The sequence below is a fragment of the Myxocyprinus asiaticus genome, chromosome 10 (genome assembly GCF_019703515.2).
Source record: "Myxocyprinus asiaticus isolate MX2 ecotype Aquarium Trade chromosome 10, UBuf_Myxa_2, whole genome shotgun sequence".
Classification (NCBI taxonomy): Eukaryota; Metazoa; Chordata; class Actinopteri; order Cypriniformes; family Catostomidae; genus Myxocyprinus; species Myxocyprinus asiaticus.
Window position 1 is genome coordinate 11579966 of NC_059353.1, and position 21497 is coordinate 11601462.

The window sequence follows — 21497 nt, forward strand, 5'->3', positions numbered from 1 at the left end:
TAGCTTTAAATACAGTAAAAAGCTGTTCCAAACCCATTTCAGAATCATAATAATCTTGTAGTAATGAGTACCCCTTATGGAGGTTAAAGGAAGAGCTTACTCAAAAGGGTCAATTAAGTAATCATTTAATCACCCTTAAAAAATAAATTTGAAAATGGTGTTTTCATTTTTTAAATGCTCTCCGTCCACACTGTCGTTTTCCTACGTTTTCCAAAAGTTGCTCGTCCACACTGAAATGTCTGAAAATGCTTAAATCCCCAATTTCTTTTTAAAAGCGTTGCCCTGCGTCATTTCCATGTACAGTCTGAAACGCAATTGTCCTCGTGTTCCGCAGCCAGACAGCAATTCTGAGTAAACTTCCCTTTGCCTTTAAAGGAATGCAATGTCAAGGTTGTACAAAGTAACATTTATCTTTAACAACACTATCATGCATTGGCTGAACCAGCCTGAAGAATAGCATTTTTTAAGCATGATCTGAGCTAAAGAACGACAATTTATGATACCACTGATGTCAGATTTTACTGCTTATTTGAAATATATTCTTTGATCACAATCTTGACCAACCAATGTTTGGAGATTTTGTTATTTTCCCATTCAAGTAGATAGGAGCTGTACTTTTATGCCGCTTGTATCTGCCGATTCAAAGAACGTTTCAAAGATGGCCGCCGAGTGGACTGATTTGCCTAGAAATGGACTTTAGAATGGATCACATGACTGTGTCACATGACAACAAACACGTAATCTTTTTTGAATATCTCCATTTTCCCTGGCCACACTACAACATGAAGATGGCTTTTTCAAATTTATCCACTTGGGAGAGTGTTTTCGAAAAGCACAGTTTTTGCTAGACAAAAACACATTTTAGTGTGGACGGAAGGCCAAAACTGTAGTGAAATTAATGTGTTTTCAAACGAAAATGTATTAGTATGGACGTGACCTCATTGTCCACTGTTTTAAATGCTAAATCCATTACTACTTAAACAAGCACTTGTTTGAGTCGAACTCTAATAAGCAGCTCGATTCTGAGAGGCCTAACTAATAAAACTGACTTGTTTTAAAGCAGAATAAATGCTACAGTATCAGTATCAGCATCTCAAGGCTTAGTTGTTGACCTGTATGTTAATGTGCTCTGTGTTCAATTATATGATGATGAGTATAATCAGAGTCTTTACTCAATCAGAGAGTCGCACATGTGACAATATGTTCTTTTGTTTGCAGTGCTAAGCAGTTAGTACGTGGAGAGCCTAATGTTTCCTACATATGCTCACGGTACTACAGAGCCCCTGAACTTATTTTTGGAGCGACCGACTACACTTCCAGCATAGGTTTGTGATCTCTAATCATACTACAACCACAATCTTCCATGCAAATCCATGCATTTTTGTTTTCAATAAACTACTCCTTAATGATGTTTTTATTCCTCTTATCATTTGAAATATGCAAATTCGTACTACTTTGGAATAGTGATAGACCAATTCTTCCAGGCCAATGAATCAAATAATATTGGACTACTATTGCCACCGGCTTGGTGTAGTAGTTCCAAAATCTAACGGCAGCCTTTGCGTTGAATAAATCACATTTTTTGTTTTCAAATCTGTTTGAGTAAATTTTAAGTACAAATTGTGCAAAATAAATGTTCATTTAAATCTAAAGTATGTAATTTCTGCAGCACTAGCGCCACCGAATGGAATGCAAAAATAAACATTGTTTTCAAAACAGTTTTCTTAATACTGCCGTTGATCGATCAAACAGATAGTCCCACCCCCAACTCATGCCATTGGTTGAGTCAATGTTATTGTCTCTCTTAAGAGGGGTCACTCAAAACAAACAGGAATTTTCATGGCACCACTAAAAGACAGTGTGTACAGTTTTCAAGAAAATTAACCTTTGAATGGCTAATGGCTGTCTCTGCATATTATGATGGTATAGAAGAAAGTATTTTAACACCAAAAAGTTACATCAGCTTAAAAGCTATTAAAATACTTTCTCCTATTCCAGCTTTATGTGATGGCTCATCTAAGAAGATTGATTCCCTTTATGATGCAATCACAACTTTGCTCTCTGTTTGTTTGAGCATCCCAACCAGCTCAACCAATGGCCTGTGTTTGGGGTGGGAGTATCTGGTTTTCTGACCAATGAATGATGGGTGGAGTGTTCAGGAAGCCTGTTTGAAAACAGTCGTTATTTTTTGCAATTTTGTGCAGTAGCTCTTTTATTTGGTGCAGAAATTACACACTTCAGATTTAATTTCAGCAATTTTGATTTTAAATTTGATCATCATTTTATATATATATATATATATATATATATATATATCAGCCATCAGCCCACCTTGATCGCTAGATATTGGTATCTGTAAAAAATCTGTCAATAACTACTTCAGAAAATATGGTCTGTCTTAAGATTGTGTGGTATTGAAGGGTCATTCATCAACTCATTGATTTTTTAGTGATATTTAAAGCAATGTTTTATGTTTTATTGCTTCACATGTCTTTGCAAGGACGTGCTGTGAAAGCACTAAGCTGATTATGCTTCTCTACAGTCTTGTTTTGTGTATGAGTTATTGACCTCTGGCTAATAAGAATGCCCTGATCAGCATCAGCTTTGCCCCTCCCTCATTCTCCCCATCTCTCTGACCCGCTTTCACTGCAGACGTGTGGTCAGCTGGCTGCGTGCTGGCGGAACTGTTGCTAGGACAACCAATTTTCCCCGGCGACAGCGGAGTGGATCAGCTGGTGGAAATCATCAAGGTACTGGCGCCACTACACCGACACATCTCTCTGATGTAAATCAGTTGATAGGTTCAGACGGTTAATTTCTGTACATGATTATTAACATTATTAATAACTATGGGCCCTGTGGACTTTTAGAAAAACTCTTAAAACACACTTTTCATTCTCACTAGGCTATTTAATTTCTCCACTATGTCCAACAGTGAATATACATGCATTACATGAGAATTCTGTCATTTATTTTTCTAAAACGTCACCTCAAATTTGATTGTTTAGTTAGCATTCCAAAATGACATTAAATGGCAGACTTCTAGACTACATTCTGTGTTTTAAGTTTCCTAAAAACACACAATTAAATAATATTTTCACACTTTTTGCACACTTTGAAAAAACATTGGAAATGACACACAAGTGATTTACCTTGATTTTTCTTTATTTACTTCACACATTTTGTCTCCTTTATAATCAAGTAAAATAACTGATGATAAAACTTAGTGGCAAAATTGTTGGTCATGGAAGAAATGACAGCACAGCTAAAAGGACAGTCACAACTTATGTAAAAGCCACATTTTCACCATTTTCACTCAGTAAATACTGTTGAAAATGTTTATGATTATTTTCACTGTTTTCATGATGGATTTTTTTAACATTATAAGATTGAATGCCTGGCTCTAAGCCAAGGGTAAAGCATAAAATCTATGCACTGAAGGATTTAAAAAATAGCAAAAAATAAATGATAAAGTTATGGGCAAAAGTTAAAAAGACATGATAAAAAGTTAGTTAGTGAAGAAACCCCCTTATATTAGCTTAACTGGTGAATAGCTTTCTTTCTCTCACTGTCTTGTTCCAGGTGCTAGGCACTCCCACACGTGAGCAGATTCGGGAAATGAACCCAAACTACACGGAGTTCAAATTTCCACAGATTAAGGCTCACCCATGGACTAAGGTGAGTAAACAGGTACAGGTCAACTATTTTACTACTTCTAGCACAGCCGTCTTCACTCCATGTCTTAGTCCACCTAGCTCAACTCGTCATCCTGACTCCATTTCATTCGTATCACTTGTCTTTATCCCAGAGGTCCTGCCAACCACACTTTTATTTTTTCCCCTTGTTTTTAGACATTCTTGTTCTCAGCTGATTGATTAAAGAGCAAGAAAAAGATTATGGCTGTTTATAGCTCTGTGTGTGATGGTTAGCCAAGTGTCCTTATAGAGCTGCCTACATAGGCAGTATTTTATGATGGAGGTGCCCGTGTGACTTTCTACAATGCAAAAGGCTAATTATGCTGCTAGTAGATAAAATTGTCATTTTATATATTTCTCAAAAACTTTTTTATACTTCAAAATGTTATGCAGATATAAAAATGAAATATGTCTGGCCATTGCACTTTTATACAATTACGGTACATTAAATTTACCCAACCATGAAAAATAACTTGGTCTCTCAGATGCCCCCTGGTGGTCATTGTTTATAGTACATGACTGAACTGCAGGGTGTATTTGGACTATTCCGGCTTACAATCAAACCCATCCCTCCATGACAGTCTTACCTTCTGTACAGGATATTCCCAAATGCCTGTGACTACCTGAAAGAGGATGAATTCTCTTTCTCTTTCTCCACTGTGTGAAGCCAGAGTTAGTTCACTCATTTGAAGCTGTCACACTATTTGCTCCAGGGAATATGTCTCAGTTTAGGGTTATTTTTTAAAAGCCGGTGTCTGTATAGACACATACCTTAAAGGAATGACTACAAAAAAGCTTTTGACATTTCCACTGTTATTGTCCAGAAACAGTACAGATTCATTTAACAGATTCATAATGGGACATGAATGGGCCAAGTCTCATTTACTGTATACAAACTTAATCCTTAAAGATGCTATATGTAAGATTGACAACAAGCGTTTGACATGGGTATTGCAGTCCAAATTCAAAATATTGGAGAGTTGCCTGCCCCGCCCCAGACTCGAAGCTCATGCGGTTTGCCAGAATGTTGACGCGCAAATTAGTCAACTCAGGATCTGTTTTAAAGGTTTTCTGGGCTTTAAGCTGTCTCCATCTTCCAAAGGCCTCTCCAATATTTATCCTTGTTTTACTACACCTCTGGTTATGGTGGTTTTTAGATGGATGGCGAGGATTTTTAGATCGGTTGAAATCTATTATCTCTGATTCAGTTAGTGTGCTGGTTTCCATGGCTGCAGCACGCTTTGTTTGCCTGCAGACTTGTTCAAATCTGGCAACCTGGCGGTGTCGAAATACTATTGGTGAGTGGGCAGTGGGCGGGATCACACAGGCCAAAACATAAACAGAAATCCATCCTGGAATGGAAACTTCAAAGTAGAATATACTGGCTGTAGCATTGTTATCGGAGAAGCCAGTATTTCAACTTAGCATGTTTCCTAATTCTCTAATTACATATTATGGTCATTTTATGATTTAGAACAGTAAAAATATTACATATAGCACCTTTATGTTCCTAAAAATTATTTATAAAATGTCAGTAGGCATGAAAAATGTTCCTTAATCCATCCCATTTTATAAATTACAAATCAACTTAAAATCATGCACATATGAATCCTACAGAACGGCCACAAAAATGGTGAAACAGAACGCAATATAAAACACATAAGAAAAGTTATACATTTTGGGGATGGTTGGCAGTGGTCCCTTAAGAAAGTGAATGCAGCCATAGGCACTTTACTGTTTCTGCCCATATATATGCATCTAATATGTGTATCCATATGTGTACTGTTTTTGCCCATTATTGACCACGTTTAAATACACATCATTTCTAATCAAGGTCCATATTCTCATTTAACCTTTATTCCAAAAAGACATTTACATCTATAGAGTGTATTGTGATTGGGATATTTCTGTTAAAGGAATATTCTGGGTTCAATACAAGTTAAGGTCAATCTACACCATTTGTGGCATAATGTCGACTCATTCCTCCTTTTCTTAAAAAAATTAAATATGGCCAATTTTTGAAGGGTTTGAAATGCAGAAATGTGAAGCTTATAATTTTATAAAAGCACTTTCAATAATTCTTCCTTTTAAACTCTTGTATTATTTGTGCCGTAAAGTTGTTTAAATGGTCGTTTAAGGGTTTATGCTGTTACGTTGTCATGGCAACGAAGTTGTAAAATTGGCTATAACTTCAAACAGAAAAGTTTAGTAAGCGATTTTATCACACTAAAGTCATGTTAACAAATGTTTTATGTCTTGTAGCTATACTTTTGAAACAGTGAGTATTTTAATGTTTACGGATTGGCCTCATTCGATTCAATTGTAAGTGCTTCACTGTAACCCAGATTTTTATTTTACTTTTATTTTTTTAAAGAAAAGACAAGTGGAAATTAATTTTTGTGGTATTCAACTTTATGCCTGTCGACTGAGCTGAACATGTTTTGAACCTGGAATTTCCTTTAACATGGTAATAATATTCAGAATAAAAAATGACGCATTCTTTTCCTGTATTATGTTCTGCTCGCTCTTCCCATTTATTACACTGCAAAGTAATTTATTTTCATTGATATCCTTAACAATAGCAAATGAGATGCTGAAGAATGTTTAGATTTTGAAAATTGCACTGGCATACCAATGCATGGGCACAAAAAACTTGTAAGCATATATTTCAGTTGCTGTATGCAGTTTCTACCTCATTTATATGCAGAATCAAATCCACTGAATTTAGTTATCATATCTGATTGGATGTGCATTTTAAAAATGAGGCCCCTGCTGTTTATTGATACTGATCTCAGAAAAAAATACCTTTGTTTGAAATATGAAATAGCACATACATTATCACAATAGCATTCTGCATTTAGGTTTGTTTACTTATTAAAGTTAATATACTTCTTGTGATGAATGGGTGTCTGACTGTGTCTTCTGATTGGTTTGTAGGTGTTCCGGCCCCGTACGCCTCCTGAAGCCATTGCGTTGTGCTCCCGGCTGTTGGAGTACACACCCACTGCTAGACTGACCCCACTAGAGGCCTGCGCTCATTCCTTTTTTGATGAACTGCGGGATCCAAATGTAAAACTTCCTAATGGACGTGAGAAACCATCCCTGTTCAACTTCACAACTCAAGGTTTGATGTTATTTCGTATTGCTTTTATCAATACACAATGTTAACGATTTTCTGTCAAAAGCATGTTGAGGATAATCAGTATCAGTTGTTTTATGATAAACAAGAAAGAACAAATGTTTTTTTAAATCTCTGACTGCAAACACTCTGTTTTAATTCCTTCACTCTCTTTCGTTCACTCAGAGCTGTCCAGTAACCCCTCCCTGGCCTCTATCCTAATTCCTGCTCATGCACGTAACCAGACAGGAGCATCTACTCCCACCAACACCTCTGCCACTTCAGGTTTATCCTTGATTTTGCCCCTCGTTTAGACCCTTTTCAGGTCAAGGTCATGGAAAGCATAACAGGGAATTTTTTATTTTTTATTTCCAGGCCTGGAAAAGTAATGGAAATAATAATATCCTAAAGGGATAGTTCACCCAAAAATATACAATTATGTTATCATTCACTCATCTTTATATTGTTCCAAACCCGTATGACTTTCTTTCTTCCATGGAACATAAAAGGCTGAGTGTTAGGGATTGACAGCCGAACAGAGTAAATTATGATATAATTTTCCTTTTTGGTTGAGCTAACTATTCCTTTGAAAAAGTTATGAACCATCATGGAAATTTTTTATTATCAAAATGCATTTTCTAGTTATGATCTACAATATTTCTTCGGCTCAAATTTACTCTTTGTGATCTCTAATCAAGAACGACTGGAAGTTTTTTGTCAAAATGCGTGGGAAGCGTGCTTTGTGTGCTCATCTGAAAACACTTTTTTTTGTATATCCCTTTAAGCTCTGAGGGTGTATTTGTAAAGATTTACAAGGAGGGCAAGTGTTTGGTATAATTTTAAAGAAAACTTTTTCACATTTTTTAATTATATAGATTATGATAAATTCTGAGACTCTCAGCTTAAGATAGTTCTGAAAATCAGCCAAAAATTAACTTTTTTTTTTCTTCTTTTTCTGATTTGACATTATATGCCTCATGGTGTAAATAAGGTGGCTCTGAAAAGCTGCTTTGGTTTTGTTCCCAATCATGTCACCTTCAACTGAGTAAAATTTTGTGTTGATACGAGAAAGCAATCCAAATTTATAGCATTACAAATATAATTTGTCCTAGTGTCTAAAAACCTCTCCAAGTGCCCAGAAACCTCTCCAAACAAATAAAACATAATAATTGTACATAAGAAATAATTACACATGCAAACACAAAAGTGACTAAAGTTTTGCATAGCATGCAAACATGATTTTAGTAATGAGATTTCACAGAATGAGTTTCATTCTGTGCCATTTGAGCCATCGAGTTTGTGTCATGTACTTGGCGCCATCTACTGGTGGCCAAATGTAATTAGAGTGATTGATCACATGACCCAAATGTGGAGGACTGTCACCACTGGTTGGAGCAATTTGAACCCAATCTGTTTGGTTTAATGTTCCATGATGCGACAGCATTTCCAATGATGTCATCTGATCCAGGAAACCTTACTTGTTTGTAGCCAGATAGCCAGATGCTGTGCACATTGTGCTTCGTGTGGGTTATCTAATGATCTGTTTTTCCGACTACATTGTGTGTGAGGTTGTTTTAAAGATAATCACCTCCTTTAAGTAATGTTATGTGATATTTTATGTTCTGTTTATTTTTCTTGAAGTTATAAGCAAAAACACAGCATATGAGCAACACCTGTTCACATGAAACATGTATGTCAAAGTCATATACAGTACTTCCATAAAGGAATTGTACACTTTAGTCACAAAACATGTATGAATGTCATTGCATTAGTTAACAAAAAATCAAACCTAGTGAAATTTATTTTAAAGAAAGATTCAATAAAAAAGAAGTTCGTTGGGTTTTAAATTAAGAAACAATTGGTATATTTCTCAAAATTAAGACAAAATGTATTCAGACTACTTTCTGGTTGTCAGACTTGTCGATAGTTAATGAACCTGTATGAACTTGACGGAACTAACATTCACGTGTTCACTAAAAATCTTTAAAAGAAAATACAAACAAAAAAAACATGTATATAAAGTACAGCACAGTTGCTCTTCACACAAAATTGTGACCAGTTGTTTAATAATAATGGCAAAAATAGTTCTGAGAAAAGGTCCCGTATAATATGTTGGCAGATGCCACTTGGTTTGATATTTTGTTTTCTAATGCTATAAAATTCATACAGTTGTGCTCAAAAGTTTGCATACCCTGGCAGAAATTGTGAAATTTTGGCATTGATTTTGAAAATATCATGCAAAAAAAACTGTCTTTTATTTAAGTATAGTGATCATATGAAGCCATTTATTATCACATAGTTGTTTGGCTCCTTTTTAAATCATAATGATAACAGAAATCACCCAAATGGCCCTGATCAAAAGTTTACATACCCTTGAATGTTTGGCCTTGTTACAGACACAAGGTGACACACACACACACACACACACACACACACACACACACACACACACACACACACACACACACACACAGGTTTAAATGGCAATTAAAGGTTAATTTCCCACACCTGTGGCTTTTTAAATTGCAATTAGTGTCTGTGTATAAATAGTCAATGAGTTTGTTAGCTCTCACGTGGATGCACTGAGCAGGCTAGATACTGAGCCATGGGGAGCAGAAAAGAACTGTATCAAGGTAATAGGACTTTATAAAGATGGAAAAGGATATAAAAAGATATCCAAAGCCTTGAAAATGCCAGTCAGTACTGTTTAATCACTTATTAAGAAGTGGAAAATTCGGGGATCTCTTGATACCAAGCCAAGGTCAGGTAGACCAAGAAAGATGGTGTGGTTGTTTCAAGGATCACAATACGACGATACTTGAACAAAAAAGCATGGTCGAGTTGCCAGAAAGAAGCCAATGCCACAAAAAAGCCTGGTTACAATATGCCCGACAACACCTTGACATGCCTCACAGCTTCTGGCACACTGTAATTTGGAGTGAAGTGACCAAAATAGAGCTTTATGGTCACAACCATAAGTGCTATGTTTGGAGAGGGGTCAACAAGTATTGTGCTCCTTGAAACAACCACACCATCTTTTTTCCAGAGCAGCCTGTATTTCTCCTGTGGTTACCTGTGGGTTTTTCTTTGTATCCCGAACAATTCTTCTGGCAGTTGTGGCTGAAATCTTTCTTGGTCTACCTGACCTTGGCTTGGTATCAAGAGATCCCCGAATTTTTCACTTCTTAATAAGTGATTAAACAGTACTGACTGGCATTTTCATGGCTTTGGATATCTTTTTATATCCTTTTCCATCTTTATAAAGTTGCATTACCCTGTTACGCAGGTCTTTTGACAGTTCTTTTCTGCTCCCCATGGCTCAATATCTAGCCTGCTCAGTGCATCAACGTGAGAGCTAGCAAACTCATTGACTATTTATACACAGACACTAATTGCAATTTAAAAAGCCACAGGTGTGGGAAATTATCCTTTAATTGCCATTTAAACAAGTGTGTGTCACCTTGTGCGTCTGTAACAAGGCGAAACATTCAAGGGTATGTAAACTTTTGATCAGGGCCATTTGGGTGATTTCTGTTATCATTATGATTTTAAAAAGGAGCCAAACAACTATGTGATAATAAATGGCTTCATATGATCACTATCCTTAAATAAAAGACAGTTTTTTTGCATGATTAGTCATATTCTCAAAATAAATGCACAAATTTCAACATTTCTGCCGGGGTATGCAAACTTTTGAGCACAACTGTACATTTGGTTCGTTAAGTGTCCAAAATTGACCAAACACTTTTGGCCCACAGTACCTCACTGTTCTCATGTATTTCGAAGTATTTCGAAGTAGAAAATGTGTTATAATAAGGCTTTTCTCTTTGCATCCAGATGCCAATAGTGGAGATCGTGGTCAGACCACAACTGCTGCCTCTGCCTCCGCCTCCAACACCTCCTCCTGAGTGGCCCAGCCAATCAGACCTGACCCACTCTCCAAGGCCATGCCCACCCCCACTGCTCACCAGCTTAATGGGCAGGATTTGAATAATGTAAACGCCACTCTTATTCAGACTGCAAGAGCCAACCTTCATTTATGTCTTTTATTATGAAGTTCTGAAAGAGTTCCAAATTATACATGGAAAAGCCTCGTCAAGTGTAACTAGCGGAGTGTGACAGGAAAAGAGAGAGCAGTGAGAAATTGGGTGGGGGGGTCAAACCATAAAACCTGGTCTGTGACCAGCTGGAACATTGTTCATTCTCAGAGGACAATCTTGTTATCTAAGCAATCTGGTAGCCAGATCCATCCACTTCCTTTTCATTTATTTGGACTCTCCTTCTCTCATCTGGACTGTCTTGATCTACACATTCTATCTCTCTATCCTCCGTTTCATCTGTTTTGGGGCCTCTCATAGCGCATGGCTTGAATTTGGTTTGGAGCACCCTATATACACCCTGTATACTACATACTGTATGTATGTAGTGTTTATGTATATTTACAAAATAATGCCGCCTACAAAACGAGGAAATAATGCAACACAAATCGTAATACTATACTAATTGTATCTATTAAACTATTAAGGCACTTTTACCATACACAAGAGGTATAAAAGTAAATGCTACACAAAAGTGCTTGTTCCAACAAAAAAGCCAACCGAAAAATACTGCGTGATGATTTAAGTGTTTTAAGTGCTTTCAAGCTATTCTGTTTAATCCTCTTTTATTTTGTTTTATAATGAAAGGCAGCATATGGCAGACATTTTATTTGAAAGGTGAGATGTTTTCAACATGCCTCTGTCTCTGTGTTCCTGTATGATATATACATTCACAGTTTATATATTATTTGCATTATGTAAAATATATACATATATACACTGGCGGCCAAAAGTTTGGAATAATGTACAGATTTTGCTCTTTCGGAAGGAAATTGGTACTTTAATTCACCAAAGTGGCATTCAGCTGATCACAAAGTATATTCAGGTCATTACTGATGTAAAAAACAGCACCATCACTATTTGAAAAAAGTCATTTTTGATCAAATCTAGACAGGCCCCATTTCCAGCACCCATCACTCCAACACCTTATCTTTGTGTAATCATGCTAAATTGCTAATTTGGTACTAGAAAATCACTTGTCATTATATCAAACACAGTTGAAAGCTATTTGGTTCATTAAATGAAGCTTAACATTGTCTTTGTGTTTGTTTTTGAGTTGTCACAGTATGCAATAGACTGGCATGTCTTAATATCAATATTAGGACAAAAATGGCAAAAAAGAAACAGCTTTCTCTAGAAACTCATCAGTCAATCATTGTTTTGAGGAATGAAGGTTATACAATGCTTGAAATTGCCAAAAGACAAAGGACAACTGGCTCTAACAAGGACCGAAAGAGATGTTTAATGCCTGATGTACAACTAAACAAGAGGACAAGTACATCAGAGTCTCTAGTTTGAGAAATAGACGCCTCACATGTCCTCAGCTGACAGCTTCATTGAATTCTACCCGCTCAACACCAGTTTCATGTACAACAGTAAAGAGAAGACTCGGGGGTGCAGGCCTTATGGGAAGAATTGCAAAGAAAAAGCCACTTTTGAAACAGAAAAACAAAAAGAAATGGTTAGAGTGGGCAAAGAAACACAGACATTAAACAACAGATAATTGGAAAAGAGTGTTATAGATCTTAACCCCATTGAGCATGTTGTGGGATCAGCTAGACTGTAAGGTGTGTGAGAAGTGCCCGACAGAACAGCCACATCTGTGGCAAGTGCTACAGAAAGTGTGGGGTGAAATGTCACCTGAGTATCTGGACAAACTGACAGCTAGAATGCCAAGGATCTGCACAGCTGTCATTGCTGCACGTGGAGGATTTTTTGATGAGAACTCTTTGAAGTAGTTTAAAAAGTTCTGAATTTTATTCTCCAAATTGTAATGGTAATTTTTCATGTTATTAATGTCCTGACTATACATTGTGATCAGTTGAATGCCACTTTGGTGTATAAAAGTACCAATTTCTTTCCATAAGAGCAAAATCTGTACATTATTCCAACATATATATATATATATATATATAGTTATAGTTATATTTAGATATATATCTAGCATCATTCGTTCAGAATACATCATGGTTTTGCAGTGGAGCAGCTAATTTTGCTGCTGACCAAAAATATACAGGATGTATATGAATAACAACTTGGACACACTCTACTGGAGCAGTTTTCTACAAAAACGCAACCCTCTTTCATGCTGTTTTCTGTTCACCCCCCTAAGAAATATAGATTGCCTTCCTGTCCTAAACGTCTCCCCTCTTTTGTTATTTATTGTTGCATGTGCGTTGATATCGTAATATTCAAAAAGTCATGTTAGGCATTGTTCTTATTCACACAGCTTAACAAAAAGAATGAAGAAATATTCATAAAAGCATCAATATTCGTTTGTAAACAGAAGTGGCAGAGAAATTATTCAATTTCATGTTCTGGTTGGCAGAGAAAACTCACGAACTATGTTTTTTTTGTTTTTATTTTTTTAAGCCTGTGCTCCATTTGCAATGTTAAACTGTAGTGGCTGTGTTGTTATAACCACTACTTGAGCATTTCTTTCTTTATCTTGTCTCAACCTGCATATGGAAGAAATGTACTTTTATTTCTCAAAACGTCTTAATACGCAAAGTATAACAGTAACAAAAAAAAAAACAAAAAAAATACAAACAAAAAACCGTGTATATAAAGTACAGCACAGTTGCTCTTCACCAAATTCTGTACTTTTTATTTTTTGTTAGGTTTTTTGTATTATTTTTTTGAACGTGCGTGTGAATGTGTGTATGCGTGTGTTCTGCTATATAAATATGCTGACCTGAGAACTGTTAATGAATGAAAACAAAGATGAGGGATTAAATAAAAAATAAATAAATAAAAAAAAGGATAAAAAAAAAAAAAAAACATTTAAAAGATCAGGGCAAAAATTAACTGTTTGTTGGATACTGTAGACAAGGAGCTTTCTCCAGCCATATAGTTCAATCTTATCTGTACAGTAGGTGCCAGCTATATTATTGTATCTATAACTAGTAATGTATAGTGTATCTATAGTTTGGAGTGCCTTTGCTTCCATACACTTCCTGTCCCTAGACCACACCCCTTCCTTGCATCACACAAGACAGACCACATCCTTTCCCTTCCTGTGACCCTCTGCAAGTGCTGTTGATTAGTCAAGTCTCTTATGCTGGCAAAATGACGCTCCTGTCCTTTTATAGTAGCTACTACCACTTAATTTCCTTCGAAACCACACTCATTTCTAGCATCTCTGTATATGTTTTTCCTCATTTTGTTTTCAAGTAGCGATCACAATGTTAAAGTATTGGCACAAAGATGTATTTGTGTGTGGACGAAGTAGAGATCAGATACCACTGTCACAATGTATGTTTTTACACTTGTTCCACTACCAAAGTGAACCAACTACGAGTGTGTTGTGATGTACTGTAACTGCGATATCCCTGGGGGCAATAATGATTTCTTTTGTGTTTTTGCTTGTTTATCTCGGCAATGAACAGTATGTTGGCCAGCCAGACAGTACGCAGTAGAGATGTCACAACGTTCCCCTCTCTGTGTAAAGCTTGCTTGTAAGATATGCGTTCATAGATGTGTTGCTTTCCACGAATGGTGTGACCACTTCTCGTGACTAAAGTTAAAGTAAAATATGTAAAGACACAAGGGTTAAAAATAATTACCAAAATAAAATAAAAAAATAAAGACAAAATAGTTTGAAGGACTGTGGGCTAAATACAGACTTGTTGGGAAAAAAAGTTGTCTTGGATTAAAAAAAAAAAAAAAAAGACAAAAAATACAACCTGTATACCATTAATATTACTTGAATGACTCTGTTTGTGACTGAAATTTTTATTTTAGTTGAAATATATTCTTTTTCTGTGAAGGTATGCTAAATGTCTCCTCTCCTTGTAAATATGTCCGTTTTGGTCCTTGGTGTGACTTGGATTCAGAGACTAGTTACCTGGTACTGTAATTTGCATTAAATAAACAGTAGGATAGCTTAGAAATGACTTGCATTTGCAATGTGTCTTTTTTGTCCCACCTAAAAATGTTCCACTAAGCTGCTATTTTGAATGACTTTTTTTGTTTCCACTCCTCTAAGCTGTTCAAAAGTGATTCTGTTGCCAGTCATTTTAAATGATGCCCTTATTAGTGTGCATTTCTGTTAGGGAATAAAAACAATTACACATTCTGCAAGTTTCATAGAATTTTAAACTTTATTTTCCTGAGAGGGGCACATGCTAACCGATGTAATTATCAATAACCTGAGTGTATTGTGTGAGTTCTGGGTTTGCATAAGGATAGATGGTCCCACGTTATATTAGGTGTCTAACTACTATGCACTAACATTAAAACACATACAATACAATGTACTTGTGTAACTACATGTTTTTCTCAAAATTATCACAAGATTCACATTTGCTGAAAGTTGAGGTATGTTTAGGGTTAGGGTAGAGTTAGGTTTAGGATTAGGGGGTAAGGTTAACAGTGTAACTACAGATTTAATTAAATGCAGGTACTTTAAATGTAAGTACAATGCAACAACGCGGCTGTACAAAATAAGTACACTGTAGCAAATGCTTACATACAAAGTAGTTAAAGACACCTAATATCAAGTGGGTCCGGATAAATAAATGCATCTGTTTAATCTGTACTCCATGCTTCTAAGCAAACAAAAGGCATTTGGAAACAGTTTGTGCTTCACATTGATTGATGCCTGGCATCCAAATACTCTCACTGCTATTATTTGATGCAAACAGATTGTCGCATTGTAAATATGACTAGTTCATTTTCACACTGATTATCTGTTCAACTGTTGCAGATTAAATCTGTTCAGCAAAATATGCTCTTAGCTTATGAATTGAATCTCACAACCCAAATGTACTTAGAGTGAAAAAGATTTAGTAGTGTCTTTCACAACTGACAAAGAGTAAAAGCACTTAAAAAGGCATTCACTTACAGAGAAATATCTTGCGGCCTCTTAAAATTTCTTTAGAAGAGACCCTTTAAAAGGGTAGACATTCATTCATTACAAAAAATACAGCAAGTCTTTTTCTAATACAAGAAATTCACAACATACATGAACAACTAGCTACAACTCTTCTGAAACACAATCACACATCACTGGGTGAATCCCACAAAGCTTGTCAAAAACACATCTGGTGGTCATATTTCATCCCAAAATGAAGATAAAATTATATTTTGCATAACGAAAAAGAAGCCTGTTTTAAGACCCTTAAAATGGTTTGCATCGTGACATTATCATGTTATCATGACAATTAAGCACATCCCCCCAATTGTCATTACTGAAATGTGAAAAAATAGGGGGATTCTTAAAAGGCTAGTTCACTCAAAAATGAAAAATTCTATCATCATTTACTCACCCTCATGCCATCCCAGATATGTGACTTTCTTTCTTCTACAGAACACAAACAAAGATTTTTAAAAGAATATTTCAGCTCTGTACGTCCATACAATGCACGTGAATGGTGATCAGAACTTTGAAGGTCCAAAAATCACAAAGGCAGCATAAAAGTACTCCATATGACTCCAGTGGTTAAATCTTTGTCTTAAGAAGCAATATAATAGGTGTGGGTGAAAAACAGATTAATACTTAAGTCCTTTTTAACTATAAATCTTCACTTTCACGTTCAAAACACCAATTATAAAAATACAATTTCACAAGATACCGTATGTATTGCTGTTCAGTAGTTCAGTGTAAGTAGGCACCAAGTCCTTTGACTGCTTCTCAATGCCCCTTTCAAACATCCTCAATCTTTAACATCCTCAGATAAAGGTAAAAGCAGCACGGATATGCACAACTGCTAACAGTGTGCTAAAGATTTCAAGGACTGTAATTAGAGTCTCATCAACTCTGTAAAGTCTTAAATGTCTTTGCTTACAATTTCCAACAAAAGCGGTGACACGGGCTGAATGTCCTGGATTTTCAACACCTGTTTTGTGTACTCTTCATTCATACTCCTCATCTCAGTCAGGCACGCCATGATCTTTGGGTACAGCAGACTAGTCAAGGAGAAGATTCAAATCAAAGAAAGTTTTACGAAAGGCAATGTTTATGTTAATATATTAATGAAGTATATAGCACCTTTACTATGCTCAGGGACACATTACATTCCAGATAATATGCACAGGAAACATCTGTACAGGGCTCAAGTTTATTTGTTACTGGGTTAGGGTTAGGTGCTTTTAACCCTTAAAATACTGTACATGGGTGTCGCCCATAGACATATAACTTAAATAATTGCAGTAGTACACTTAAAAGTCATTAACCATATCATACTGTTAATGTGTTGTACTTGCTTTAGTTTACTTCCATATTGCCTCTTTCGTCAAATAGCAATATCAATTGTAAATCATGTCAATCACTGAAACAACCACTACCTTAAAGGGATAGTTCACCCAAAAATGAAATTCTCTCAGCATTTACTCACCCTTATGCCATCCCAGATGTGTATGTCTTTCTTTCTTCTGCTGAACACAAATGAAGATTTTTAGAATATTTCAGCTCTGTTGGTCCATACAATGCACGTAAATGGTGATCATAAATTTGTAGCTCCAAAAATCAGATAAAGGTGGCATAAAAGTAATCCATACGACTCCAGTGGTTTAATCCATATTTTCTGAAGTTATCTAGTTGGTTTTGGGTGAGAGAAGACAAAAATATAACTCCTTTTTTTTACTGCACATCTTGAGAGCAGTCTCCTTGGCAATCTGGATTACAAGCTCAATTACACTTTCTATAGCGCCATCTAGCGCTCTGCGCATGTGTCAAGCACTAGGATGTGTAATCGAGTTTGAAATCATGATCGTGCCTAGACACTGCACAGGCAAGGTGTACAGTGAAAAAGGAATTACATTTTGGTCTGTTATCACCAAAAAAAAAAAAAAAAAAGATTGCTTTTGAAGACATGGATTGAACCACTGGAGTCTTATGGATTACTTTTATGATGACTTTATCTCCTTTTTGGAGCTTCAAAGTTCTGGTCACTATTAATTTGCATTGTATGGACCTACAGAGCTGATATATTCTTCTAAAAATCTTCATTTGTGTTTTGCAGAAGAAAGAAAATCATACACATCTGGGATGGCATGAGGGTGAGAAAATGAGAGAATTTTCATTTTTGGGTTACCTTTATGTAACAAATAGCATTTATAATATCTAGGCTATATGCACATGAATATGGGATACTGATAATTCACCATCATTGCACAGAAAATCGACATGATATAGTAGTAATTTGTATTAATATATTACTCGTTTGTCTTGTAATAAAAAAATAAAATTATCCTGTGATAGAAAACATAAAGATATGTAATAATCATAGAAATAGGATTTATGGAAGTGCAAATATTTATTGTGATTCTATTACATATCTCAGATCACTAGCGGCCCTATAAACTTTTGGTCACTAAGCAATTATAAGAAATATAATTTAATTTTTTCATTTTTCATTACAATTTTCATAAGGGAAAGGTTGAGGAATATTAAAGAGGTGGGATGACAAACAAAAAATTCAATAAAAAAAATGAGGTAGAGGGACTGGAATGAGGTCCCAGATCACTAAAGACCCGAGGTATGCATTTAAGGGTTAAGAATTAAATACTTATCACTGGATTTGCCAAATTTTCCAGTTTAGTAACTTCAACTCTTTTAAAGATATTCAGAGTTTTGTATGATGCACTTAGTAGCAAGTAAGTTTGATATTCATGAGCAGAAATTTATACTCTGCTTTGTTTTGCATTAAGTCTGTAAAATAGTTTGTACTTATCTGCACTACACTGTAGTGAGAATCTTTACACAATTCTCCTGTTTTCTCATCAATCACTCATGGGGACTGCCACCCAATTATTAAAAAAAAAAAAAATGTCCCCATTATTACTGTATAATGCATCTCAGATAACCCCGCCGCTAAACTGCATGCAATAGCAAAGCAAACTGTAATTGATCACTTTACATTTCATTTACATTACATTTGTTCTTGGCCAGTATGTTGCAACAAGCCCCAGCCTTTTAGGTTTTGAGGGAGTAAATATCATAGTCCATAGAGAACTGAATGAATAATAAAGTTATAAAATGATACATGACAGACAGAAAGCAAGAAAAGTGATGTCCTTACTGTTTCTCTGGCTCTGTCCTTTTGGCCTCTATATAAGTTTTCAGTGTGAGAGCAAGTATTTCCTGGTTCCGGTCAATCACATTGTGATGTGTCACGCCAGGGCGATCTGTGGATAAAATCACAAAAGAAAGGTTAAATGACTGGGAAATTATACAGTGGCCCAAAAAGTATTTGGACATTTAAGCCACACTAAAAATGTATGAATGCCTTTACATCATATAGCAAAATATAAAACCAAGTGGTGTTTATTTTAAAAATAGCATTACCAAGCAAAAATATGTTTGTTGGGTTTTTAAATGATAAAGCAATAGATATATTGTTTAAATTAAGGCAAAATGTATTTGGAAAGTTTATGGTTTTCAAACTTTGTACACAGATATTGTGATCAACGACACCTGAGGTTACTCTAATATAATATAATATAATATAAATATATATATATATATATATATATATATATATATATATATATATATATATACATACACACACACACACACACACACACACACACACATATATGGGGCCACTGTATGGCTGTTCATGTTTAAAGTACCTGGTGAGAAAAGTGAGATAGCCTGCATCAGAACGTACTCCTCTTCATGTAAGTGCAGTTTTCGCAGTGTGTAATGGAAATTCTTCATAGGGTCCAGCAGATGGCGCTGAAAACCAGCTGGTGAGGAAAAAGATAAAATATGGGCGAAGGATAAAGTTTGAAGAAAGGGATTAATCAAATTCTATTTGCTATTTGCTATGAACAAAAACATGAGTGGATCTGCAGCATGTACACTTCTATGTGCCCTCAAATGAAACACATTTACATTACATAGCCAAAACTAAAGTATGTGGACACCCCCTTTTAATGAATGGGTTTAGCTATTTTAGCTAAAGCCATTACTAACAGGTGCATAAAATCAAGCATAAAGACATGCAATGTCCTTAAACAAACATTTTAAGTAGAGCGAGGCCCTTTTCTGTCACAGCATGACAATACCCCTTTGCACAAAGCGAGTTCCATTAAAAATGGTTAATTGAGTTTAGTGTGGAAGAACTCAAATGGCCTGCACTAAGCCCAGACCTTAACCGCATTGAAACATTTGGTATGAACTGGACTGCTGACTGCAAACCAGGCCACAAAATGAATATGAATAAAATATATTAGATAATTTGATCTTGAAAAAATTTCATGAAAAATGTGTGAGTTTATAATGAAAGTTCTGACTTTCAACTGCAAACTCTGGTATCTTGGCAAATCTGAGCACAATTTAAGACATTGTTGAGATCTCTTCTAAAACTCTGGAGGAGATAGTGTGAGGTTACTCTTTCTCAGGAGAAAAATCTGAGAAGCAGAAAACCTACACTAAAGTCTTCACTTCATCTCATTGCTGTCTAGTAGAAACTATTCAAATATTAAAGAGATCTCATTTAATTATGTCCTATGGGCTGGCTTACAAATATAAAAGGTTGAACAGAAGTCCTGTTTGTCTGTTCTAAACAACAAGGGTTAATTAAAATGAGAACAGCTGTTGTGAATGCCTGGTTGCCAGGGATATGACATAGGACACTAAATTTAGCATTACATTTAAGATGGCTGTGTGACAATTAGTGACTGCAAGATCATAGTAATAATTAGTAGTATTTAGTCTATATTTATTTATATTTCACACACTTCTCTAGCTACTATGAAAACATAATATTGATGAGGCGTAAATATGAAGAAAATCCCCCCAAAAAATGGTTTTAACAAAATAATACAAAATACCAACACAAATGTAAATGCTGCAACATACTAAGATTCCAATGTAAATGGTAAATATTAGGACGTTTGAATTGTTTGATTACCAACAGGTGGTTCAATCCTATTGGTTTTACTTAGCAAAAAAAACAAAAACAAAAAAAAAACACGAGGCACTCTTCTATCCAACATTTTTGTCTTTCCCTAAACAACAGGTAACGTCATGGTTACTTTCATAACCTCCGTTCCCTGATGGAGGGAACGAGACGTGTCGATGTAGTGACACTAGGGGTCACTCTTGGGATCCCCAAAAAATAAAGGCCAATAAGAATTGGTGAGTGGAATTTCCATGCCACTCCCCTGGACATACGGGTATAAAAGGAGCTAGTATGCAACCACTCATTCAGGTTTTGTGCTGAGGAGCCGAGATAAGGTCCCGGCCATTTCACCGGGTAGTTCAGCGTTGTGGCAAGAGGGACACAATGTCTCATTCCCTCCATCAGGGAACGGAGGTTATGAAAGTAACCATGACGTTCCCTATTTGTCACTCACTCGACATTGTGTCGATGTATTGACACTAGGGGTCCCTATACAAAACGCCACAACTAACTGAACTGTGTTACGTGAAGTGGCAGTGTGTGACGGGCAGACTGCTGTGTGCCTCATAGCCAGCGCACCAGGCCGTCACGTAACCTCCCTCAACATTCTTTATGAGCATCGAACAGTCCTTCAGGAACAAGTCAACTGCCCAACGAATAGGTGGACAGGCTAGCCCAGCTGAGGCCTATTTTCATTCTCTTTTCTCCCCAAAAAGAGTGGAATTTGTTA

The 21497-nt window shown here is 35.9% G+C and overlaps 2 protein-coding genes across 4 annotated transcripts in view; one reads left to right on the forward strand and one right to left on the reverse strand.

Annotated features, from left to right (window-relative positions):
• gsk3ba (glycogen synthase kinase 3 beta, genome duplicate a) overlaps positions 1–14806 on the forward strand; it is a 95688-nt gene extending 80882 nt beyond the window's left edge. Inside the window, exons 6-11 of one of the 3 annotated variants that reach the window (XM_051708585.1) lie at positions 1219–1325; positions 2653–2750; positions 3583–3690; positions 6633–6819; positions 7000–7098; positions 10651–14806. In XM_051708585.1, coding sequence (XP_051564545.1) covers positions 1219–1325; positions 2653–2750; positions 3583–3690; positions 6633–6819; positions 7000–7098; positions 10651–10721 — 670 coding nt within the window. In that variant the 3' untranslated portion in view covers positions 10722–14806. The remainder of the gene's footprint in view (positions 1–1218; positions 1326–2652; positions 2751–3582; positions 3691–6632; positions 6820–6999; positions 7099–10650) is intronic. The other 2 variants (XM_051708587.1, XM_051708588.1) reach the window with 2 other exon arrangements.
• A 188-nt stretch (positions 14807–14994) lies between these two features.
• The window catches only part of LOC127447047 (nuclear receptor subfamily 1 group I member 3-like), a 57777-nt gene continuing 51274 nt past the window's right edge, over positions 14995–21497 (reverse strand). The window contains exons 7-10 of the mRNA XM_051708533.1: positions 19491–19607; positions 18935–19040; positions 16700–16820; positions 14995–16215 (exon numbers count right to left, since the gene is read on the reverse strand). Coding sequence (XP_051564493.1) covers positions 16183–16215; positions 16700–16820; positions 18935–19040; positions 19491–19607 — 377 coding nt within the window. The 3' untranslated portion in view covers positions 14995–16182. The remainder of the gene's footprint in view (positions 16216–16699; positions 16821–18934; positions 19041–19490; positions 19608–21497) is intronic.